This window comes from Epinephelus moara, chromosome 22 (assembly GCF_006386435.1).
Source record: "Epinephelus moara isolate mb chromosome 22, YSFRI_EMoa_1.0, whole genome shotgun sequence".
NCBI lineage: Eukaryota > Metazoa > Chordata > Actinopteri > Perciformes > Serranidae > Epinephelus > Epinephelus moara.
This window is the reverse complement of record NC_065527.1, coordinates 17,801,330-17,827,674: the sequence shown is the minus strand read 5'-3', so window position 1 is coordinate 17,827,674 and position 26,345 is coordinate 17,801,330. Positions and strand designations below refer to the sequence as shown.

General features: G+C 40.1%; 2 protein-coding genes across 2 annotated transcripts in view; one reads left to right on the top strand and one right to left on the bottom strand.

Annotated features, from left to right (window-relative positions):
* Window positions 1–3,925: 3,925 nt before the first annotated feature.
* On the bottom strand, window positions 3,926–19,645 carry tmem64 (transmembrane protein 64). The gene is made up of 3 exons (XM_050033922.1): window positions 18,101–19,645; window positions 9,244–9,399; window positions 3,926–7,532 (listed from the first exon to the last, which is right to left on the bottom strand). Exons 1-3 carry the CDS (start codon window positions 18,821–18,823, stop codon window positions 7,341–7,343), a joined length of 1,071 nt encoding a protein of 356 aa, XP_049889879.1. The 5' UTR covers window positions 18,824–19,645; the 3' UTR covers window positions 3,926–7,340.
* A 4,674-nt stretch (window positions 19,646–24,319) lies between these two features.
* Window positions 24,320–26,345, top strand: part of necab1 (N-terminal EF-hand calcium binding protein 1) — a 51,316-nt gene continuing 49,290 nt past the window's right edge. Inside the window, exon 1 of the mRNA XM_050033924.1 lies at window positions 24,320–24,475. Within this exon, the coding sequence (XP_049889881.1) occupies window positions 24,386–24,475 (90 nt within the window). The 5' untranslated portion in view covers window positions 24,320–24,385. The remainder of the gene's footprint in view (window positions 24,476–26,345) is intronic.

The following is a 26,345-nucleotide window of genomic DNA, read 5'->3' as shown; positions in this document are numbered from 1 at the left end:
AAAATATCATAAAAAAGTCATAGTATAGTGTGTCATCAAAAATATCATACAAAAGTCATCGTATAGTATGTCATCAAAAATATCATAAAAAAGTCATAGTATAGTGTGTCGTCAAAAATATCATAAAAAAGTCATAGTATAGTGTGTCATCAAAAATATCATAAAAAAGTCATGGTATAGTATGTCGTCAAAAATATCATACAAAAGTCATAGTATAGTATGTCGTCCAAAAATATCATACAAAAGTCATCGTATAGTATGTCGTCAAAAATGTCATAAAAAAGTCATAGTATAGTATGTCGTCCAAAAATATCATACAAAAGTCATAGTATAGTATGTCGTCCAAAAATATCATAAAAAAGTCATAGTATAGTATGTCGTCAAAAATGTCATAAAAAAGTCATAGTATAGTATGACATCATAAATGGCAGAAACTGAGTCAACAACCAAGTAGGACCAGATTGTTTTTATTTTTTCCAGTTTGATTCACACTCTAAATTTCGTTAAAGCATTTGTCATTTTTTGTTGACATAGACCAGAATATTGTGATGCAATTAACCAATAAATAACTAAATAGACTGAAGGCCAGCATGCATGTACAATAGATAATAAACTGATTTCAGATGAAAGCCAGTACAGGATCAAGAACATCAAATCATTGTCAGAAATATGACTCAAATTATTTTCCACAGTCCCTCAGTGGTGCACTATTTTGTCCTATTTGTGTACTGAGCAGTTTCCCACTTCAGCACGGAGGAGGAGAACAGCAGCAGGTCATAGATGGTACAGATGGAGGCAACAGCTGTCTGGGCCAAGAAAGTGGTCATGTGATCTATCCGTCTGCCTCGAGCAGGATCCCTCTGCCAGAGGCCTATCAGCGTTTCCCTCCTCCACAAATCCATAAACATCCACGCCATAAGTTTCCCTCTGGAAGGCTGCGTGGATGTATTCCAAGATCATTTCACTCACCCTGTTTTTTTCCTTTTATAATTTCACTCAGATTTTTTTTTCAAGCACCAACAGCCTCACAGATGTATTTTTGGAGCTTTCCTCTTAAAGCGTAGCCCTCAGTGAGAACTAGGGCTTTCATTTGAGGCCCGTCAAAATGAATGTTCTTGGTTTTGTGTGGACGTATCCGCGCGCTGGTGGGGAGGCTCTGGGATGAGGTTTGTCCTTTGAGGCAGGGTTGGATGATGATGGATCGGACACAGATCTGACCCGAGCCCGGGAGAGATCAGTGGGTCTGTGCCGCAGCTCCTGGTAACAGATGGAGAAATAAAATGCAAGAGGAGTCTGGTCTGCTGCTGTTTGATTGATAGACTGTGGCTGGCCTCTCTTTGGGTTTTTGTATTTTTGTTGTATTTGGGGTGTGAGCAGATGGCTGCGGGCAACTTTCCCACTGTATGTGTGTGCATGTATATGTGTGTGTGTGTGTGTGTGTGTGTGTGTGTGTGTGTACGTGTACATGGGGCACAGCACTGTTCACAAGCAGGATCTATCTGGACCATGTCTGTCAGACACTGTCCACACAAACACCCACCTCCCCCCCGCACAGATAGCTTGTCACAGGCAAGGCAAGGGCAAGCGTAAGTGGTGCTCCACTCTACATCACCACCGCCACATCCATCACTACTTCCCTTCAAAATCGCTGTGACAAACTGCCCCAGAAGCCAGCATTATTTCTGGCCGTACAGTGCTGCCGCTGCTGCTTCTGCTGCATATTTGAGTGCTGACAGTTATTTAGAGGTTTGCAAGATAAGGGGAAACCTTCTGAGCAAGAACATTTTGTCTGCCCTCACTCTCAAAGGGTTGACGTTGAAGCCAGGTAATATTGAAGGATTCACGCTAGGATTTGTGGTGAAGGGGGGGAAAGGTTTTCTGAAATGTGTGGCAGCTCAACAAAGATAGTGCAGAGCTAAAATGTAATCAGCAACAGATTTCTGTGAAAACATCTGTTGAGAAGTCTGACACCAGTTACTTCAGGCTGCTGAGGTCCATCTGAAATGACAAGGTTGACAGAAAGTTTAGCGATGGCAAACAAGAACAGGTGTTGACTCAGTATTACATAAGGTTTCCTCAGCTGTAAATTATTAAACAAAAAGAGGAGTTCATTAGATACAAAACATTAAAGCAAGAGCTTTACATTTTGGGATATACACTTGGGACTACATTGTTTTCTGGCGGACAGTTATATGAGATGGTTGATCATGCTTTCATGTAAATATTGCTATCACTTATCTGTAGCCTTATGTTTAGTGTAAATACATGAGTCGTATCAAGCTTCTCATTCGACATGTTATTCATAAAGAAAAATGTGGTTTTCTTGCATGCCACTACGGTGAATGGAAAAACCGAAACAGACAAAATTTCTTGATGAACTGAAGTCATAGGCAACAGCATTTAACAACAGCAAAAATATATCAAAACATCTGCTTACAAACTCACACACAACTTCTGCGTATCACACACTAGAAGACTTTGAAAAGATTAAAGTGTGACAGCCTCTCACATCTGAAGACCTATAAGATTTTGCAAAGAATGGGGATCTTGCAGGGTCACTATTTGCAAGACTATAACTTGATTTCTTTTGAGATTATTTCCCATCCTGCTCCTGATGGTAAATATTACACCAAACTCCCTTTAGGAAATATGACATAACAATTCCTCATGCATCCACAAAAACACACACCTCTAGAAACACAAAGGGCATCATATGTTGACAGTATTCTTGTCAATTTGACATTAATATAATCCATAAAGATAAACTGTAATTGCGTAGAACATTACATTTTGAAACTTGTCGCCTTAACTTGGGGCTCTGTTGCTTAGCTACGCTATTTCCCTGGGGGGAGACCGTGGGAACGAGAGGTGAACCGTTGCAAAATTAAGATTTCTCACTTAAACAAGTGCTGGTTGACGGATCAAGTACATGCTGAGTTTAACACCAACTCTTGTTTCCTCCACCAGTTTTCCTCTTTTTCCACAGAACAAGACAGCTGAGACTTGTTCACCTTCTTGCACCTCCCTGAATTCCCTCCATGTTTACTGTCTGCCTGGTTTTGCTGCTTCCTGTTTGGTCAGGAAGCAGCAAACTAATTGAACTTCACCATTTGCATTAGCGAAGACTGAAAACAGTGAGAACGGGTTTACTCTGTACACATTGTGAGAGTTGGTCCTTAAGCAGGTGAAGTATTCCTTTATCGTTTATTTCCAGGGTTATCTGCATAGAGCAACTACTTAACTCTAAAACATGTTGGTTAATATTCCCAAAATGGCATTAAAGGGTTAAAATTATTTAAGAAATACATGTAAATTTAATAGTTATGATCAGGACTGAAGTTGGTCAAAAGATTTAATGCAGTGAAAGTGAAAAGAAATATTCAAAACACTTTTTAGGAACTGAGCATTTTTTGCATGAAGGGTTAAAAGTGGCATTTTTTTTTTTTTTTAAACCTCACTCTGCTCAAAAAATAATAATGCATTAAAATCAATGTTATTGTCAATTATTGACATATCCAATGGTGTAATAATCCCCCCCAAAAAATTCCAGTTTTCACTTAGTAGGCCTCCATGGAAAATATTTCATATTTTGTGTTTTTATCATTTAAAATATGTGGGTTAATATTCCCAAAATGGCATTAAACGTTTAAAATGATTTAACAAATACATGTAAATTTAATAGTTATGATCAGGAGGCTGGTCAAAAGATTTAATGCAGTTAAAGTAAAAAAAAAATCCACATATATAACAATTCTTTTTTAAGCACTTCTAGGAAGTGAACATTTTTTGCACAGAGGGTAAAACATCATCATTTTCTGGAGGGGTGCACAAGGGTTAATTAAAATTGTAACTCCGGTCATTAATCTGCGAATCTTAAAATATATGTAATAAAAAGAGCGAGTAAAAGAAAACCAGAACAAAAATGTTGTATCAAAGTCTGACAGGTTTTATTTTCTCTCTCTCATAAATAACACTAAACAAGCATCATACAGCGATAAATATCAATATTTATACACTGTAAAATTCTCTGTATTACAAAATACAGTATATGTGTAATGCACTTGATACAGATGGGAAGTATTGCATTTCATAGCACCAAACGAGACCCTTAACGTGACCCTTAAAGTTAATGATATCACACTCTACTCCTCTTTAACAGTCCAGGCGTGCAGTTATATCCCAGATTCAGGTCTTGTGTGGTTGTCTATGAAATATACTTCCCTTAGGAATCAGTTGTTGCATAACTATATCTAAGTTAAGTTGAGCCCACCTAGGAAGAACCAAAGCCTTTACTGTAAAACTGCTCATTCTCCCCACGATGTCAAGTTTTCAAAATCCCAGTTGAGAGACTAAAATATTATGAAGTGTGTTGATTTTTGCATTAAACATGGTGTAATGTCCACTTCCTTTGCACTTGTGATCAGAACAGCTTATTGAATGACACTTTGTTTGGAGGGTGGAAACTAAAAATGTCACTGCTGTCAGTGAAACAATTTCCATGCCTTTAAAACATGAGAAAGTGAGAGTTAGTGGGTGGATATTATAAATCTTGCAGCCATAAAATAGTACTCATTTTTCTCTCTACGTAAACTTTCAATTCAAGTAAAAAACTGGAAAATGTGTCGGGGTCGGATTCAGAAGATTTTCACATGACAGGAGCGAGAGGTTGATTGCCTAACATCAATAAGCAATTGGTATGTTTATGGTACGTGTCCACAGGATCTTTCATTTCCCCGCCTCCCATTCATTGTCTATGCAAGAAGCCATGCAATGCATTCTGGTAGCGCAGTGTTGTGTTTCAAGAGACAGGGTGTCTGATCCTCACTTGCATAAAGTTGAATCTAGGCTAATTTATGCAAATCAGTCTGAAAACTCCCAAAAAAACTTTTTAAAAAACTGTTGTCGATCTTAAATGAAGACAAATTCAGCAACTGCATGGCTTATTTCTTGCCTCAAATGTTTTCAGAAACACATTTAACTCATTTGACATGAGAGAACATTTCCAAACCAGCCGCCATGTTGGTTTGGTTTGAAATCTTGGGGCAGACAGCCCACAAGCCCACTGGCACACCCATCAAGTGTCCAATGCTGGAAAGCGCCCCTGTGGACACATACCATTAGGGACCCTTCAAAGAAAGTGCTACAAATCTGAACAAGCTGTTCTGATTGCAGATGCTTATGTGTCTCTTTCACATCATTGGCAGCGCAGAAATGTCCATCAGAGGCAGCAGGAGGTAACAGGCAGGTTGAACACTGAAACACAAACCTGGGAATATTAATACTCGACCTTACAGTGGAACATGAATCGACTAAAAACTGTAGTTTCTGTTCACTTTTGACAGAAAAATAAATGTTGACAAGCGGATCTTTAACATCAGAAGTAAACAACTATTCCCAACACTTGGCAACGGATCTTATTGGTAGGACTTCTATCATATATTCATTTTTTGCTTTTGACTTTCAAACATTATTGCTGAATTCAGACAGGAAGGGGCCCTTTCAACCAACATTTAGCATGGAAATAACTCTACAGCTTTTAAGAGGACTGACAGCATGGAATGTGTAGGGCAAACATTACATCTGGCTTTGAAGAAAGAAAGAAAAGACATTAGTACAAAACACTGAAATGAAAAACAAGAGGTGGTGCCAGCATTACAAACACAGGGACATAAAGATGGATATTTCATATAGGAGCCCTTATTATTCCTCAATCAGACTTTGTCTGAGGAGCAGCATCACAATAATTCATGTAAAAATAAAAAGTATTATCACATTCATCACTTAAGTGTCCGTGTTGTGTTTGATTGTCGGCTTCTGAGACACGTCGGTTTCAACTTCTGACCAACCAAACCTCTTCCAAATTTTATCTGTATGAAAATACTGTTTGTAGTGGACTGTGCAAGCGAACCTACAGCATGAGAGCTTTGTTGGACTATTAAGAGCTAAAACACAAAAATCGTTCACAGATAATTTCTGTAATTACTAGCAACATTAGGTAATAAAATAAAGTCAGTCATAAGTCACATGTAGCCTCCGTTCAGGTGGGGCCAGTGTCATGGCGTCTGATAAGCTTTATCAAATTATGGCACATAAAAAATATCAGCCTCTTTATCTCATCTAGCTTAATCATCATCTATTATGTAAAGCAGGTAAAACCATAAAGAAACACAGACTTAAGTTTGTGTTATGTTGATGCACGACAGTATTTCTGATTAGTTTGGTTTCAGCACTGAAATACGACATTCATGCCAGTTTGTCACCGTTCTCTGATCTATTGCACAGATTTGTCAAAACTACCATCTTAAGCAAAAACTATGCAATAATCCTAATGGATAATCTCACAGCCAAATAAAAATGCAAAACAAAATTACAAATGAATTAAAAACATTTACAGGAAAGCTTGACATCTCAGTTTCAGCTCGGTGTGGGAATCTTTCCGCAGCAGAACATGTGGCTGTGCTACCGAAGACCTGATCACGCCGCGCTTCAACTTTCCTGGCAGAAACATTCCTGAGTTTCCTGCTGTGAAATCTGCTCTCCTCCCCAGCTGCTCTTATCGAAACTGCAGAAACGCCAAAATGATCTCCGGGCAGACAAGGCCAATTCAGCTGATGTGGTCGTAAGCCAGCAGAAATCACATAGTAATGCTCGCTGAGAGCTTCTTCCCCCCCTTCTCTCTATAGTCCAAAAATAAGACACTTAAAAAATGAACTGGACTAAAAAGCCAAATCTTTCAAAAAATATTAATAAGGCCCTTATTTGTACTGTGAGTTAGCACTGGATGTAGACAGATCATAAATTGCTTAACGTAAACAAAAACAGATGCATTATGACAGAAAGGTGCATAGGTTGGCATTCTCTTGACACTGAAATGGAAAAACAATTCCTTGGTTCTCTAGAAAGCTCCAGATTGCACATTCATAGTGTTAACAGGCAGTTAATGCCTAGCTATTGTTCTTAATGACTCACTCATTCAGCCACCTCTGATATCTCTAAACATCATTTCATTGACATCTCCTGTAACAGAGTAAATTAAGTTAAGAAAATGTTAAGTACCTTAATCAAAAGAAAAAAAAACCTCCCAAGATGATGTACCGCAATTTCCATCAGTACCGTTTCTTCAAAAGGTGCGTGGTCCCACAAAAACACTGTACCAACTAAAGATGTACCCTTTCGGGGTTTTCGCACAAGTGTGGTCAGAATATGAAGTTGAAAATTAGAAACCACACCACCAACACATTTCAGACACCGTCCAAACTCAGCTTGTTCCCTTGAGCTCGGAAGTCCTACAATTAGGTGAACTAGTCGTACGAGCTGCTGCCTCGTGTGTTGATTCACGGTCACACCACGTTAATGCAGTTTCCACCACCGACTGTTGCTCTCTTGCTGCAGTAGGTGAAGCCACTGTGATTGGTGGAGGAGCCGTTCATGTGCGACGACTTCAGCTCCATCTGGCAGGCAGCGATGGCTGCGTTGAGCTCTACCTGCGCCCGGTGCACGACGTAGAACATCAGGCCGATGCTGATGACGATCTGCGGAGGGCAGAGGAGGAAGTAACAATGTTGTGGTCAGAATAGCTGCACAATAGCTGTCGTGGTGGTGAACCGAACTCCATTATATTCTGAGGTGTATCTACTATACACCTCAGAATATACAGCTCCTGGCAGTTATAAAATTAATCCAAAATCTCAGGATAAACTGCCGTATAAAGCTAAAAGGTAGTTAGCTACTTAGTAAGTTACTAACAAGAAATATGTGACTGATGTTGGTAGGTAGGGATGCACTGATCCCACTTTTTCTCTCCTAATACCCATTCTGATACCAACTTTCAAACATATTTTGGTATTTTGGGAAATACGTTTGTTCTTTTTCTTTCTAAGAGTTAGAAGACCTACATACCTTATATCTGTATCTAATACCCTTCTTCCACCAAAAATTAGCGTGTGTATGCAGGCTGTTTAAAGGCCAGGAAAGCAATTCAAAATAGGCAACAGTCTGTTTTCCTATTGCAGTAGATCAGAGCAGTTTAATGGCTCTGCAGCTGACAAGTATTCCTTTCTGTTGTTTTGTTTTTGCGTGTCAGGCTTGATGTCATGGACGGGCCGGAAAAACAGGTAGAACAGTAGAAAGCAGCACAGCGGCCAGCAAAAATGTTATGGTGGTTCTTTTTTTTAATTTTTATTTTTTAATTCTCTTACTTATTCAGCCTCTCAAACTTGGTTCCAACACATTTTAAATGATGTTTGAGCGCTGCTTGGATGGAGATGGATGGTATTTTGTGGTGGCCCACCACTGCATCACCCAGACAGAGGGGCTAAAATTAGCGCATCCACCCAGGTGTTTTATTTCCGTCACTGCCTACTTAAGACAATCGGAGCTGGGGCTGATAAATATCTGTGACTGCTACAGAATTATCTGGCCTGGGAGCGAATGCCGATTGGAACCTGTCCCATTAAATACAAGAGTCAGATGTTAGCAGGGGTGAGTGGGATTTTTTTGTCCAGTGGTAAAGAGGCTTAAGCTAACCTGAAGCTGGTTAGCCTAGTTTAGCATAAAGACTGGAAACATCTGGCCTGGCCAAGAATCTTTATATCTGTTTGGTTCTTATTTGTCATTTAACAAATAAATGTGAGTATGTAAGATGTGTATCCTAGCTGATAAACCACTAAGAGATAACTGGGCTTTATCAACTTGTCCAGACGGAGTTTCCCACCACCAGTGTTAGAAAAGGCTTCTGTGTGATTAAGGCCAGTTGTCAATTTAGAGCAACAGCTTTGAGTTCTGAATGAGACGCTGACACCTACTTAATCTGAAACTGACCCTTGACCGCTGTGAACCTGTCAAATGTTGCACTGAGAAACAAAACATGATGCCTTTGCACTTGTGAGGATTAAGTGAAACTGAACAGGTGTTGGAGAAGTGGTGACGGCTTCAAATGACCTTTGGGAGTGCTGAACACAAGTGTAGACATGTTTTGCATATCTACATCAGGCATGGCGTTCGTACTCTGGACGTTCATGTAACTAAAGACTTAAGAGAGGAGCAGATGTCGGCACTAGGATAAGATTTGACAGATTCGGACAATATGTACCTCTGAATATATGGGAGATGAAAAAAAGCACTGAGTCACCAACCAAACATTTCACTTCAAACTTTCATTTCACAAGAGTGAAATTCAGGGTTATTTTGTGGCATTTAGAAATTAGTGTCTTCACACTTAATGTATCGTCACCCACTGCTCACCTGGAGGCTGAATACAAAGTAGCCGCTGACACTCTGCTCAGCGATGACGTCCTCCATGGTGCGAAGCGTGGTGCCCAGGTAGGAGTTGAGAAGTTGAGTGGGCAAGAGACCCACAGAGGAGGCCACCAGGTAGTTTGGCAAGGACACGTCTGTGATCTTAAAAATGGAGAAAGATATTACAAACTTTTACAAAAAACAAAAGGATTTAAGAACACTATAGTTCTACATTGACATGAGAAAAATATATTTCAGTCAACAAGCCTCTATTGTGCACACATACTGTATTTAACCTCTAGCTACAGCTTAAGATACTGGTGTCATATAAAACTAGAAGACCTAATAAATCCAGTGTTACCAACCATGTCATGCTAGCTTATTGGGATGAAGGTTTAATAATGCTACAAAGTTAGGCAAAAATCTGGCAAGGGAAAACTGGCAAGCCATTTTTAAAGGTGTTCCTTGACCTGTCAACTCGAAATATCTCAATGAAAATGGGTCCTATTGGTTCCCACAAGGCCTCCCTTTAAAGTTGTGCTAGTCCCATGCAGTTTTTTTTTTTTACATGCAGTAAAATGTGTCATTTTGCTTGGTGAATTTAAATAGTTCTCCATATCAAAATATTTCTTCAAAACAGTCTTGGAAATGTATAAATTGGGTATGACTGGAAAGCTGAGACTCTTGTGGATTCGGACCTCATTGTATAAAATGACCTACAGCGACCTCTAGGATAATCACAACCTCAAGACACTTTACATCCACAAACTAGAGACCTTGGGCTTCCAGAGGATGCATGACTTTCATAGGTATATTGACAATACAGGGGTTTCTCCGCAGTTTTCAGAAAAGAGGTGCTGGTCATCCAATCGCCAAAAAATCCAGTTCTTACAGAAATCTCCGAATGTCAAAAGTTTTTGAAACCAAATCACAGCGTGGATTTTTCTAAGGTGTCCTTCAAGGTCTTGGTGTCTTAACGTCGTATTTTGGAGAGATTTTTTACCATTTCTATCAAGTCATGAGTGGTCAGAAAGGCTTAAATCTGTGCGACAAAAAGTATCAACCCAAAAACTGCTGAATTATTTATGAGACATAATTAAGCATGGGAATGGCCATGAGATACTTAAATGGCAATTTTCTAACTAAGCCCTTATACACACTAAACTCTCAAGTTTTGAATAGGTGTCTAACCAAAACACAATGGTTATGATATATTTATGACTACAAACACACATCTGCATCTCAAATTAATCTTCAGGTTCCCTTATTTCAGATGTAAACCACTTCTATGTGGCATGTACTGCTGCTGACCTGCTATCTCCCCATAAAGATCCCCTGCCCCCCTAAAAAAAGACGAAATGGGTCTATGGCAGGGAGAGGTGGAGTAAAAGAGGAAACGACTAGGGTTGAAGTTCATCAGCATTTCCTGCTTCATTGTTTTAGCTAAATGAAATGATGAATTTGCTTGTGAAATCTGAGTCCATCCTCACTCATCCCTTGTTGATTCTGAATTGAAGTTCATCTTTCAACATTGTGAACTAACACAAGACATAAATAATGTTTAAAAACTTGATATTCAAAGGGTTAAAACTGAAGCATGGGACTATCTCAGTACAACCACCTAAATATAAACATGTGTCCACGTTGCTGTCACCCTTGATCCCTTGATTAAGTGATGACATAAGCCGATGTGTGAGGATGTGACCTTGGCACTGTGTGCGCTGTGACTACATCGTGGCTGATAGCGTTGTGTCAGGGACCATGGCGTGTTGCTGCAAGACAGAGCCTGGGCCAAAATGCTATCAGGGCTGGAAAACATTTATGCTAGATCCAGCCCGAGTGTCTCCTCGCAGTGATAAATCCTAAACCCTCTCCTGTTATCACACTAAACTGATAAGAGCCTGGGTTACACTTCATAGGACACGGACATAATCAAATCCTGGTTAATCAAGCTAATATCATCAAGTTGTCTATCCTCAGCATGTGTAGTTCAGCATTTCTCTTGCCACACAATAGTGTAACAGGCCTTTCTCCTTGAAAGATAAGCACTGATGTGTCCACACCATGTGTCAACACAATCAAAACGCCTTCAGCTGATCTCTCAGACATGACATGTGAGCCAGTGGGAGCTGCAGAAGAAAAAAAGGAATGCACTCTCTTTCTCTCAGCCATCATCCCCGAGTTGTGAAGCACATGTCCTCTGAAGTCTCTTACCACCCAGGCATCTAGCGTATGCAGCTGTCTTATATACGATCAGGGAAGGGCTAGTCGTTATTTTTATAACCGCGCAGAGAATTCCCACTGAACCTCCTACTCTCCTCTGCAAGCCGGTGTATCAAGATAATCTGCAAATTCAAGTGAAAAAACACCCCATCCTAGGCTTGACCTGATTTATTTAGAGCAGCAGCAATGCAGGTCTGAGTCTTTACTCGTAAACAAAACAGAACAGGAAGTAGGGTATCTTGACTGCATAGTAAATTTCAGGATTGCTACTGTGATGCTGCTTCCTTTTTATCTGGACACACACAGGGTTTACCCTTTGTAGTGAAGGGTGAAGAGCAGAGCGTAATTAAAGGCTGCACAAACACGCCTGTAGTTAGGGTCCTATAAATCACATGAGGAATTTGCCAGTTGCTTCATCAGCTTATTATGACAGCAGAGGGATGAAGTCAGGCCAGCAAGCAGTGGCAAAATATAATGTAATACACACGGGGACCTGAATGTGTCCACTTAGGTCGCAAAGGATTCACAAACATTTTTCCTGAGCTGTCCCATTGTTTTGCTAACTACTGCAGTCTTTGTGTCGTTTTAGGTTACCCACTATAATGTAGCACCATCCACTTCAGCAGAAAGAAGCAGTGAAATGTAGCCTCATCCACAGAAAGTGCTTACCAAGGGCAGCACAGACAACACATAACTCCAGAAGTACCCACCCACGGTTAGTTTCACCTTTTATTGTGGAGAATAAGATAATAAAGATAGAATATCAGCGAGGCTTAATAATGAACCACTGGGTAGGATACATTACAAGGTGTACAGTGAAGAAACTGAGCTGGGTGTGAAATCCCCTCTGGGCCAGGAAGCGAAAATGTAGGAGAGGAAGCAGGTGAACTGAGGGATTCAGCTTATTAGCCTGCTTCTGGCAGGACCAGCTATACTCCCCAGTGAAGGCTCCACTCTGACCTTCACTTCTCTAGCCGAAAAAAAAAAGAGTTTCATGCTGAGGTTTGTGTGCTAGGAATCGACAGCCTGTTTTCTCCAGTCCAACTGACCTTGAATGATAGATTACTTAAACCTGTAACAATTATTTTTTGACTGCTTGGAGTGCAGATCTCTATCAGGCAGCTGTGTTCAGGCTGCCCGAGTTGATCGTGGGCACTCTGGACAATTCTTGTAGTTCCAGCAGATGTGTTGCCATGTGACTAAAACACAGCCACAAATCTTTGGTCCTTGTGGTTCATAACTGGATTTTGAATAGTATTAACTTTGTCTGTAGGCTACAGCACAACAAAGAAGGAAATACCAACAATAAACAATTTCACTATGTTGCCTTCACAGTACCTTGTGGTGGAAGCACAAATAACAAGGAAAATTACCCAATCAACAAAATTATCAACTCTACAGAATTGGGCAGGCAAAACGCTTTGCTTCCAAAATGCACCCAGTTTGGCATGACACGGTATAGAGGACAAACCAAAACCAGGCCTCAGCGGACAGCTGTGCAGCTGCGCCCAGTGGAATTGTCCCCTCCAGCTCCCCTGCAGTCAAGATGGTCGTGGAGACAAAAACAGGGTCTAAGTCATCTTGTATCGTGCCCAACTTTAGACGCTCCGGTTCAAAATGAGACCAAACATTTCTATGGATATCAGTATTTGAGTGATGACAAACACCAAAATGTGGCCTGCAACAGACGGTCAGGCTTAGTGTTTTTAGCTGAGTCGATTTCTGGGAAAACTTGCAGCCCCTACCAGCCGGTTAGGAGTAGTGAGGACTCTGCAGCCAATGACGGTATAAAACAGTCAATAAAACAAGCTATTGTGAATCACTGTAACCATGAGAGGCCCTTGAGCATACATTAATAAATGTGCACATAAAATATCAGGCTGATTGTCCAGTAGTTTGCAAGATATACACACCCATATTTGCACACATTCACTCACACACGCACAAAAAACAAACTGACATTTAAGGTTAGAATAATGTCTCTTAACCATGTGCAGTCCAAGAAATGCATATCTGAAAGTTGTTGTGTTATTTCTATGTAAAAATGTTGTTTATATTTTCAAAGTTGTTTATCTTTTAAAAATCATGCATCATTTGTTTCAGTTGTAGCATGCAAAGTTGCATCAAGACACACTTAATTTAAGCTCTTTGAAAGAGATGAACTACCATCAACCTGTCGGCTGAGGAGATGCAGAGACATCAGGCAATGCATCTGCCAAGCCAGCATTCACTAGCTCCTCCAAAGTCAAACCAGCTGCCGCTAAAGTTGGAGTAAAATTCATTGAAACATGGAAATACTGCTCTTCATCAACCCCTGAGGGAAATATCTGGCTCTGTAGCCGTTAAATGCTCAAGGCTTTGGAAGCAGTGAGAGTGAACCACAAGAGTGAAGTTATGGACCATACAGGAGAGCAGCTGATCGATGAGCTGGAGGGGAGCTGCAGATTCTGGTGTTAATTCAGGCCACATTTTATGGATGCATTATACATTAATAAAGGTAATTCCAAAGGGTTCAATCTCAAAAGTCATGGCATTGAGTCAAACATAGAGAAGCTGCATTTTCAAAGACAAACAGATGTCATGAGTCTAAAATATCCGAGAGAAATATGACAAATGCAAACTGGCATACGACCAAATATGACCCACTTTTGTAGCCGTTGTGTTGAGCTACTTGAAAGCTGACATCCTTTTTCATAGAGTGTTTACTTGCTTTCCTCTGTAGATAATGACCCACAGCAGGCTCAAAAACATTATTTTACCAGGCTGTCAATTAGCCACCCTTTTAATTTGACCCTGGCAAACTGATTGAGGAGCACCAATAATGCCAGTGACAGTGGCAGCAGCTGGGCGACACAGTGTCAAGAGTCTGTCCTTTTGACTTTGACACCTCATTATCACCCTCTGCAGAACGAACAGTAAGTTCGATGTTGTAACTACTGGTAAAGCTACAGCCAAAATCCTTGCACAAGTCAGACATTGCAGCCTTTGAACACAGAGCTATGTCCCAACCATAGAGCCTAAACTATGGACGGACGACAAACAGAAGCTAGTTAAGCCAGTCAGGCAAGGGAAACCCATCTGCCAGGTTTGTAAGTCCTGTTAGATGAAGAGGTCTTTTTACAGGTTAACTGCTGACCAATATAGGACTAAAACAAACAAATCAGTCATTTAACATCATAAACTGTCATACTTTTAGCTTGGAGCTGACAACACCAAGGTGTTAAACCCTCAGTTTAAATCATATGTATGGAAAGATGCCAACGTCTTAATAATTAAGGACTCATCCTCCATTCAGATAAACTTACAAATAAATTATTTCCAATTTTCAAGAGCACTTCAGCGGGTCAGCTCTTGACTTGTTCTAAAATCACTACCAACCTATTAGTCAATATACGTGTGCAACACAAATGTTAACTTCCTGGAGCATCTCTTGTTCTAACAGTCAGATGCTTCCTGAGATTAACTCACTTCACTGTTGCCAAATGGCTGTTTTTACTTCTCTGAACGTGTTGTCTTTGTCATAAATAATGAGCAACTTGCTCCAGAAAGAGGTGTCTGACAGCTGTCTAGGGCTACAATGATTAACAGATTAATCAACAAAGAAATTCATCAGCAACTATTTTGATAATTGATTAATGCTTTTAAGTTTTTGATTGTCACGTGATAGTTAACTGAATATCTTTGGGTTGTGGACCGTTGATAAAACAAGCAATCTGAATACATCTCCATGAGCATGTCGGAAGTTACAACGGGAGTATTTTACTATCTTATAGACAAAATGATTAATCAAGAAAATAATCTACAGGTTAGCCTGATCAATAATAAGTAAAACAACAATGCAACCCTACAACTGTCATGACTGCAAAATAGAAATTTTATGACAAAACCATTTCTAACATATATAGCAGCGCCCTTAAGCTGCTTTCTTAAACTGTAGGCTTATATTTAATAATAATTTTTAACAGTAATTGTACAGATGTATTAATGCAAATATTAACATCCAATTTCATAATGTCAAAATGTAATAGAAAACCTCTCTGTCACTTAATACAAACACGTACTACACTGACAATAGGGCTGCAACTAACCACTATTTGCTCTGTTGATTAATCGGTAGATTATTTTCTCGAGTAGTTGTTTGTTTGCTAAATAAAATGTCAGAAAATGGTCAAAAATGTCAATGAGCTCTTCCCAGAGCCGAAGATCATGTCTTCAAATGTCTTGTTTTATCCATAACCCAAAATATTAAGTTTACTGTCATAGAGGAGTGAAGAACAAGAAAATATTCACCACATATATTCAATTTTGACCTTTTTTTTCTTTAAAAATACTCAAACCAATCAATTTATCATCAAATTAGTTGATGATTAATTTAATAGTTGATGACGAAGTGATTAACTGTTGCAGCCCTAACTGACAATAATTATATTTGAGATGAACTGCGTGGAATACATGTGCTGAAGTTCAACACGTTGTTCTCTTTACATTAACATACCACAAGGATTTTGGAGGCTGTAGGAGCATTATTGTTCTTGTTCTGTTATTCTGCACTGACTTTGTGTGTTAATGAGGGTAGAAAAATCATTACAAACAGCTATCGATGTAACAAAATCAAATGTAAAACATCGAACAACTATGGCCTCAAAATTGATTCCAGGTGGGTCAATACAGCTCCGACACAATGGAGAGTATTCTGACTGAATTTCACATAGAGTGTTTATTGTATGGTGGTTGGAAGTGTGTATACAGGGTTGTCAAAAACTAAATACTGGTCTACTGAGAAATGTCTAAGTAAATCAGTCACCCCAGAAAACTTACTGGTTTTGCAACATGCAATTACTGTGCTTGTGAATCTCACTTACGTCATCTTATTTTCTCCTTTTCCTGCCTCAGGCCTGTGCATCAACTCCTTCATGCTTTAAGCTATAAATGCCTTTCAAGCGCCCCACTTCACATCCACTTCTGCATGTGAGTGCTACTGTCGGTTTCTGCCTTCCAACACTATTTTGATTCTCTTCTCGCCAGATATTTTTCCACAAACACAGCGCAACGTTCAAAACAGCTTGAATTAAGGGGGGTTGAAATGTCACTATTTACTTAAACAGAATATATGTAATACCGTATGATGATGGCTTTGCTTGCAATTTAATCCAGCTGCTTTCTGATGTGTTAATAGTTTTAAAATGTGCATTCTGCTCTTGAAATCAGTTGTTTGAGTAGGCTTGATTCCAATTTGACTGAAATAAACTGAACTTTGTCCTTTTGGCAGAGTTCATCCTTGGACACATTTCAATACTTGTTATATTTTAACAATTCTTTCATCCCAGATGGATCTTTGTCAGGTCAAAACCTTTGTGTATAGATGCATATAGGTATGCTGTGCATATTAACAAACTGTACCTCTGCAGATAATTGCATAAATACAGATGATACAAGCTGACAACCACTTGAGACACAGTTTCCTATTGTGCAAAACCTGATACTATTTCAGTTTTAGTGCTATTCCAGCACACTGTAGTTCAAATCCATATTTTCTTAATTTTTCTAGCCTTACTATTTCAATAATTACTGTAAACAACCTCAAATCGATCTGAAAATGTGGTACTAGTGAGGCACTTGAGCTTTCTTGCAGCCGTATTGCTTGAAATACTCCAGAGATCTGAGCCTGAATGGCTACATAACATCATGTTCACCCTAAGGTCGGTATACTTCATTGGTTCATTCAATTACAACTAGCATAACATTTTTCATGTCACGTGGCCTCCCAGCTGATTTCCTACACAGTAACACATCCCACAGGGCTTTTACCATTTGGAGGTATCAATGAGTTGACTGAGAAGGGTAATCAGCGTATAAATTATTCATGCCATGTATGAAGGTCAAGGGCCTCGGGTTAAGTGCAGGAGTGCAGCTGAATGCAATATTCTGATACTGCTTAGCTTTATAATGTAGGTCAGACGGTGTGTATTGCCTTGACAAATGACTTTAGATTTACTTTACAACAAAAAAAAAAAAAGATGTCCATGATTTAGTCTACTTTAACATCACCATATCTTTATTGAGTTGAGAGAAAAAATGGTGCTCCAAATATGAAGACCCTAACTAGGACTTAAAAATGTGATACTGATAGTTCAAACTGATAAAATAATTGATGTCCTTAGGCTACAATACAATCCATTTCATAGGCACGTCTCCTCTAACTACAAGAGGAATGAGTTTCCTTTCTCTGGGGACTGACCTTACATATTCATTTCTGGTAGTAGACTGTTTTCTGCCTTTAATAGTATAGTGACAGGTCAACTACTATGTTCAATATCTAAAATTCATGTATATGTGATACTCCTGGTCTCTTTCTTCACACTGGTTTCCGGCTAGTTATGATTTCCCCTGTGGGGCAGGTTGGCCTGGCAACAACAAAATCATTTCCCTCTAAAATCAAAAAGATTGCAGGTTTTATTCTCATGGCTGCAAGTGATTTGTTGAACCTTCTTCCAGTGGCCTAATGAGCTCTCCTCCTGGCTGGTTCAGTGCTGTGACCTTTCGACTGAAACTCAAATGAGTTTATAATGTACGCCACATGACAGTCTAATGTCCGTCTGAAGTGAAAGTGGAAAGCTGGTTAAATTGTTTTCATACTCACCGAGAAAACTGCATTTTGGAGGCCAAATGGTATGGGGGTGAGTCTCGCTAAGGCCACAACTTTGAGTCCACTTCCTCCCTCCACCACTCGTATGACAGCGCTGAGCTGTTCACTGTTCCCAACCTTGTTCAGCACCCAGTCAGTTAATAGTCGTTTGCAGACCAAGTGTGCCACAAAGGTCCCTATTAAAACTCCCACCATAACTAGTCCCATTCCCAGCACAAAGCCATAGAGGTAGCCAGCTGCCACATTAAGAACAATATATCCCCATCCACACGGGAATGACACGATAATCAAACCAACTATAAACAGCAAGGCTCCAACGAGGCTGTCCAAGCTCTCTACCCAGAGCAGGAGGTCCTTGAGGTATTGGCGAACCAGGGCAACTGAGGAGAAGCACACAGCAGTCAGTATGCAAGCCAGCAGGGCACTCTTGAAGCAAAAGGTGGTGATACAGCATGGGTGCCTGAACTCTCCACTGTTGCTGAAGGTCGTCCCCCCTGTGTCACTGATGACCTCGGGGTCTCCATCTGACTTCCCTATGACGGCCCCTGTCTCGTCGAAGGCGCTGCATATGAGGATGTCAATTTTGTCACACTCCTCTGTGGCAGTCCTCTGCAGCCAGCGGTTCAGCTGAATCTGCGCCTTGCCCACCGCATGCTTGAGAAGCTTGGTGAAAAGCTGCACGGTCGTGGACCCTGACATTGACATGTTGGCCCTCATGTAAGCTCTGGTGACCAGCAGCAAGGCTCAGATGATCTGTCCGACCTGGAGACAGCTGTGACGGTTGAAGTATCCAGACAGTCTTTACATCCAGTGCAAGTCCATGTCTAGCAATATCAATTTGTTGAGCTTCAACAGAGGCAAGTGTCCATGTACTTTGAAGAAGATGGCTTTAGCAGTGGTGACCCATTGCTGGGCAGCCGTGCAGGGAGACACACAGATGAAATCCGTCACTCTCCTTGGCCATTACATGAATTGTCCACTTTAACAATATTTATCTTGGATACACTAGCTGGGCAACGTGCCAGTCCATTGACTTATAGGTGCCAGTTTTATAGTCTCTGTCTGAAACACTCGCCATATTCAGAGTTGTCACCCCTCAGCTCAGGACAGTGTGGAGTCAATGGATGGAGGGAGCAGTCGTGAGTAACGTTACAGAGACAATCCAACTCTTCTCCAGACTGAGACGACCACAGCATCAACTTTTATGACTCCGCTAACATCACCGTCCAGCTAACGTTAACGCACTAGCATAAATCACTGCAAGGCTAACTTACTCCTCTCGTTAGCTATCTAGCTCGCTGCGTGAATAAAGTCCACCGTTGCATTTCAGACACTACCCGCCGTAGCTGGCCTCCTCACGCGCTTCCTCCGGACAACAGAGCCGCGAGACAGGACGCAAGAGCCGGATACGAAAAACCAGTTTGCTCTATCTCTGCTGGGAGGTGGTTGTTGTTTCTCTCGTCGCCTTCCCTCCACAGTGGAAACTGCTGCTGTTGACGCTGTTAAAGCTATTCATACCGACCACTGTTTGTGTCCCAGAATGCCAAGTAACCCCAGCCCACGTGACCTACCGTTAGCGGTTCTCATCCAATCAGAGCGCTCCGATTGTCATCGCGAGATTTGCGCTGGGGTTAACTACAGATTATGTTTGTTTTGGATCAATTATCAATTATGGATGGGTTGTGCTGTCAGCCACTGTGCGACCACATAAGAGGAACGGAAAACCACAATGCTTTGATGTGGTACTTTAATTATTTAGGATGAATTACTTCAATGAATAGGGCAGTAATATCTAACCACAAATACAGCTTCAAGGATCAATGACAAAGTCGTGGTGGAAGATGTATTTAGATCTTTGATTTATATGTGTAAAAGTAGCATTACCACAAGACGGAACCATTAACATGAATTTTAATGTGGCTTGCAGAAGTGGAGCTCTAATGGCTTTAATTCTGTTTGGCAATTTGCCCTAATAAAGCATCCGATTTTATGAATTAATCATGTCTTGTTTTAAAAATCCTAATCTGTTTATAGTTTATTGTTTATTTTTTGCGCAATTAAAACACAAAAAAAGGCAAGGAAAGAAGAATAATGCAATACAGTGCAGGGAGAGGCAAAAACCCGGAGGGCTTATTTGAAACCTCCACCTCATAAAATGTTCACAAAGTTATTAAAAACTCAAAAATATATAAAGGACAATACATAAAATATACAAATGATAACAAACTATTATTAACAAAATATGTTTGATTGCAACAACAAAAGTACAATAAGTAGATTCATTAAATAGCATAAAATGGAAACACTTGTAAAAGAGCCTTCAAATTACTCAAAGTTGCATTTTGTACAGTATTTCAGGACATATTAAGCCTACTTTCACTGTTAACAAGATATGTTAGAAAGTGAGTAAAGTAGTAGTATAAGGTAGCACAAAATGGAAATAAAAAGTACTTGAGTAAATGTAGGCCTACTTAGTTATGTTCTAACGCTTACAAAACTTAATGCGTACATTTTCAATTAGAAATAAAGCTGGATTTCTAGTATGCAACAGGGTTTGAACTGTATTTCTAAGAGCATACAGTATAGTAGCCTGAGGGGAATCTCACTGCGTGGCATGCTCATCATAAATTCATAATGAGGGGAATGAAGCAGACAATAAGTGCATTCATGCATCTACCACCGCTCACCGCCTGGCTCTCACAGCTGTGAGTAAAGAAAGTGTTTATTTATTTTCAGTAGTACCCCTCAAAAAACTTTTAAGTCATATCCACTTTCTCAAAGGCTTTCATTTTATATTCATATGTTGTAAAGATTTTGATACAAACATAGGTTAAATGCTTTGAGTTATTATTTATGCTCATGCTGTGTTTGTTTATATGTTGGGATTCTGTGCTGTTGTAACGCTCCACTAGATGGAACTGTTACACAGTTTTACAGCCAGTCCCAGTACATTGCAGGATTATTTTATGAGTTGGATTACTCTGCATTTACATGAAAACATTTATCACTTTACAACAGTCTAATCCAGTTCATTATCTAGTTTTATTGGGTACACATTACATTTGAGGGCAAACTGTTCCACAAGCAAAGGTTGCTTTCTTCAGATCCTCCACAATTATGAACGCTCCATTACTGGATTAAACGACCACAGGCCCGCCGCCCTGACATCTGTGGTCATGAAATCCTTTGAGAGAACCTGCCCTCTTCTAGATCCCTAAAGTTGCCTACAGGGCAAACAGGTCAGTAGATGATGCAGTCAACATGGGGCTGCACTACATCCTGTAACACCTCAATACCCTGGGGTCATATGCAAAGATCCTGTTTGTGGACTTCAGCTCAGTGTTCAACATCATCCCAGAAGTGCTCTGCTCCCAAAGTCACCCAGCTCACAGTACCGGTCCCCATCTGTCAGTGGATCACAAACTTACTGACAGACCGCTGGTAGCAGGTGAGGCTAAGAAAAATCACGTCCAGCACCCAGATGATGAGCGCTCGTTCCACCCATGATAGGTGCTCTCCCCACTACCCTTCCCCTCGAACACCAATGGCACAATGGTCCCTAGCCTCATTGGGGACAGTGACGAGTCTGCATACAGACGTGAGGTTGAAGGGATGGCCTTCTGGTGCAGTCAAAACAACCTGGAGAAAACTAAACTAAAAACTATGGTGGATTTCAGCATGGACCCCTGCCCCCAACACCGCCCCCCATCCTCATACTGAACAGCACCATGTTTCCTGTGGAAACGTATAGATTTCTGGGATCCACCATCTCTCAGGACCTAAAGTGAACATCCAACATTGATGCCACCAAGAAGAAGGCCCAGCAGAGGATATGGGCCCTACTACAATATTCAACCTGCCTGAGGAGCTGCAACTCTACACTGCAATAATCCATCACTGTGTGGTTTGGATCAGCCACCAAACGGGGCAAGGACAGACTGCACCAGACAGTTAGAACTGCAGAAAGAATCACTGCCACCAACCGGCTCTCCATCCAGCATTTATACATTTCCAGTCAGGAAATAGACAGGTAACATCGCTGCCTTCACACCCTGGAAACAAGCTGTTCAAGATCAGATTCTTTCCGCAGGCTGTCTCTCTGATGAACAGTTAAAGCAGTCATACACTGTCAATAACCCTGTAACACTAAAACATTCACTGCTGCCTTTATAGAGTATTATAGATCATATTTTAATGTACATATCATCTGTCACTGTCAGTGTAACTCCTACATGCTGTATATACAGTGTTAAAGCACATACTGCACATCATCATCCAGTCAGTATTTATTTCTTTGCACTATGTCTATAGTTTACAGCTTACAGAACACTTGGCTTGTATGTAAATGTTTTATTTTATTTTTATTGTTGGTAATTGGTGCATTTTATATATATTTACATGGTCTTTATATAAACACAATTTTTTTCGCATGTAAATAATACTGCTGTTAATGGTTCACCTTTTTTTTATCCAGCTTTGATGTCCTTGCTCCTGGCTGTTATGTCTATTTATTATGTACAGACAAACACACTGAGTCTAATGTATGTGCACACATACGTGGCCAGTAGATGTCATTCTGATTTTATTTGTTTGTGTTTTCAGTGTTTCTCACTAAAGTGCACTTTATTATTCCTCCAAATTGAGAAGTGCAGTTAGTAATGCTGTTATGATGTTAAAGATGTTACAACTTAATGAAATAAATCAATATTAACATAAACAATGGGCAACTAAAAATGTCATGTCATCTAAAATCCAGCCACCGGCCTCCAGGCTGTAAGATTTACAGCTATTCCAGACATTATTATCTAAAGGATCCGATGGTGGTGAACTCTTACAAATCTATTGACAGCCAGCAGTAATGAGGTGTAAATCCTGATGGAGAAATGAGCCACATCAGTCACTCAGAGCTGTTTTCCCAGAGCTCTGACTTTTGAACTAATGACCATAAACTAGTAAAAAGAAAGCTCCACAACTCTCACCAAACATGTAGCAGGCCGATGGACAATAAAACCAGCCCCACAGGTGCAGCAGATTCCAGCAGGAGCGGAGACACCCATCCTGACCCCCTTTGTCTGACCAAAACACAATAACCAGGAACCCCTCGACCCGTTCCTTCTCTCTTCCTTGACTACTTGTTCCTGCTTAACTACCTAACTAACTGACACCTGCTGAAGCCCTGCGGCCGTTCTCAAGTGTGCACTCCTAAAACACGCCCCTGGGAGTAGACCTCAGAGAGAGACTGCTTTGTAGAGGTTCCCAAAATAAAAGCACAACACATGACAGAAATGAATTTGCTGTATTTGTCAGTTCTCTACACAGTTAATGTGCATATGTATAACAGTGTGATAATGATGTATTTTAACTTTTTCCAGTATTATTATTCAGTGGGTTTTATTTTCCACCTTTGCATGTTCACCACATTTTTATTTGGTGCATGCATTTTCCTTCTTGTAAAGCACTTTGAGCAGCATTTTTAATGAATGGCGACATACAAATGCAGTCTATTATTATTATGATGATGATGATGAGGAGGAGGAGGAGGAGGATGCTTTCCAGCCCCCTCACACTACTTTCTCTCAGGTCACAAAGAGGACATTATAAACGACTCCTTTAATCCAAGCTTAGATGACCTTTTATCTTGCCTTTGCATCCTTGAACAAAAACTCCGTCTATATATAGCAGTCCCAGTATATGCTCTTTGTGCTGCTCATTTGGCTGAATGTTGTACCATAAACATGTAATCTGATTACTATAATGTTACCTGTAGTTATAATAATTTTCAGTGATCTGCCAGTGGAAGTTAATCCACATATTCCCCACGAAAGTAGAATTTGCATTTAGAGACACTTTGCTCGCGGAGATGCAGCAGGTTTGGACTCATCGCAACAGCATCTCCCTCGTTGTGAAGGCTGACAGAGACAGGCAGTGCATGACAGGAAGTTAACTGATTTTGCTTTCAAAATAAAAGCACACAGATTCAGGGAAAGGGTCGGTGTGTGCAGGCCAAATGCAAAGAATAGCCTCAAAATTATAATTGAGATTATTTGTAAGAGACACGTGAAGAGAAAGAAGGGCAGAGAAATATATGTTGCTTTTTTTTATTCTAAAACGCAATAATGACTGGTTGAATTGTGACACAATAATCCGGAAGTTGAGTGCTTTATTCCGGCTGACTTGACCGCGTGAAGGAGTCGCTCCTTTTTGACCATTGGCTTTGATCAGGTAAGAGGTTCACGCGGACACATTCCTCTGCAGTTTACTACTGAAGCTACATTTTGAATGATGGATTGTTCAGAGGAGGTTCAACCTGTGTCTGAGGAGCCCAGAGCTCAAATGGAGCTCAAGAAAGGAATGTCGATTTTCATTGATGTGAGTAAAATATTTTTTTATCATTATTTATTCAAGATGCATCTCATCTTCACTACTCGTGCAAAAACTTGAACGTAATACAGCTCATTTTTTCAGACGACCTAGGTAACAATCTACATATTATTTATGATAATAATAATACCAGATTTTTTTTTAAATTTAATTTGAATATACATTTTACTTTTCAAATCTTAAGTTTCAGTTATTCTAATAGTTTTCCACTGGTGTTTTTTAAGTCACCTAAGGATCCCTCTGATGCATGCAGGACACAGAGGTTTCCTTGTTTTACAGAATTAATTAATTTGACATGGCTGACCTTTAATTTGGCTTCATGGTGTAAGGATTTCACGGCTGGCCATCCATTCTCATGTCAGTGTTCAAACACCAAATGCCATGTTAATGAAATGCTAGACTAGGTTTGATAAAAGTCAGCGTGACCTTACCAAGGCATATCTAGCTCGTTTAGGGAAAATGTAATATTGAGGTTCAGAACTTGATATGGTGTTTTAAAATGTTTGAATACAAGGAGAATATAGAATTTCTGTCTCTTGCAGCTCTCTTAGATGATGAGGATTTAAAATATTTAAACCACCTCTTATAGCCTATATATATCACCACAGCTACTGATCTTCCTCAAGTGGTTCTCTCAAGAGCTTTGCCTCCCCTGTTTCAGTGCATTGCATTCTACCTCTGCACCCACAATCTCATTATTTTCCTCCGCTCCTTCATTCGCTTGTTACGTCTTGACTATGAACCTGTTGGCTGCCGTCAGTGTTTGAGCAAGACAGGGGAGGATGCACACATGGGAGCCAGGAGTTATCAGAGGTGGAAAGCCGTGTAACATCAAATGTCTCACTGATGTCGAACAGGTGCTCTATCTTCTGGCAGGAAATGAAACTGCTGCTCATCTTCAGAGGAGAGCTGGCCACCAGAGTGCTGCCTGGGTTGTTTTCTTGACATCTCCTGTAGCTTTCGCTTCAGTCGGAGTGTGTGTCCTGACAACACACACACTGCCTCCTTCCTGGGACCAGTTAGATGTTAGTGCTGTGTCTCCATGTGTGTTTTTCTTTAGGATTTCGATGCTGCTCAGTGACAGATTTTCACTTCAGTACCAGATAAGAGAAGGAAATTAACCCAAAAGACCATCAGCCTTATATTCTTGGTTAATTTGACTCATTAGATGTAAAATATTAATTAGGATGAAATGAGATGAGACGATGAGACCCATTCAGAGTTATCAGTGTGAGCTGGTATCTGAATGACCAAATCCAATCAGCACACAATTCTAAATCTGTTGTTTAGTCTTTAAAACATCAGAAAACCATGAAACATTCCTTCTACATTATCTTAAAGCCCAGGGTGATGTCAGAAATTGTCTGGTTTTGTCTGACCGGCAGCTCAAAGAAAGAAATATTCGACTTATTATCATTAGAGACAAGAAAAATTAGTTAATTCTCACATTCGAGAAGCAGAATCAAATGTTGCTTATGACTTCATTGTTCTATTTTTCTCTTATACTTAATTTTCTGCAAATATCTCTAATTACATCAAAATAAAAGTCCTCTGCACCACAAATGTTTTATTGGCAAGACAAATACACAATACACATGTTCTAAATATTGAAGGGGATGTGTCCTCTCAGTCCCCCCCTGAAATCTACACCTATATCTGTGTATGTATTTGTTGACATGGATGTCCAGGCTGCATACAATTGCCTTGCAGAGATAATAAAGTTATTTCTAATTCAATGGATTGATTTTTTTTTTAATTATTATTATTTATTTTTTTTAGAAATATGAGATGGACAAGTGATGAATGAAAGGTAGAACTGAGACGGAGACAGAAGGTTTATAGGTTGGGGACAGCAGAG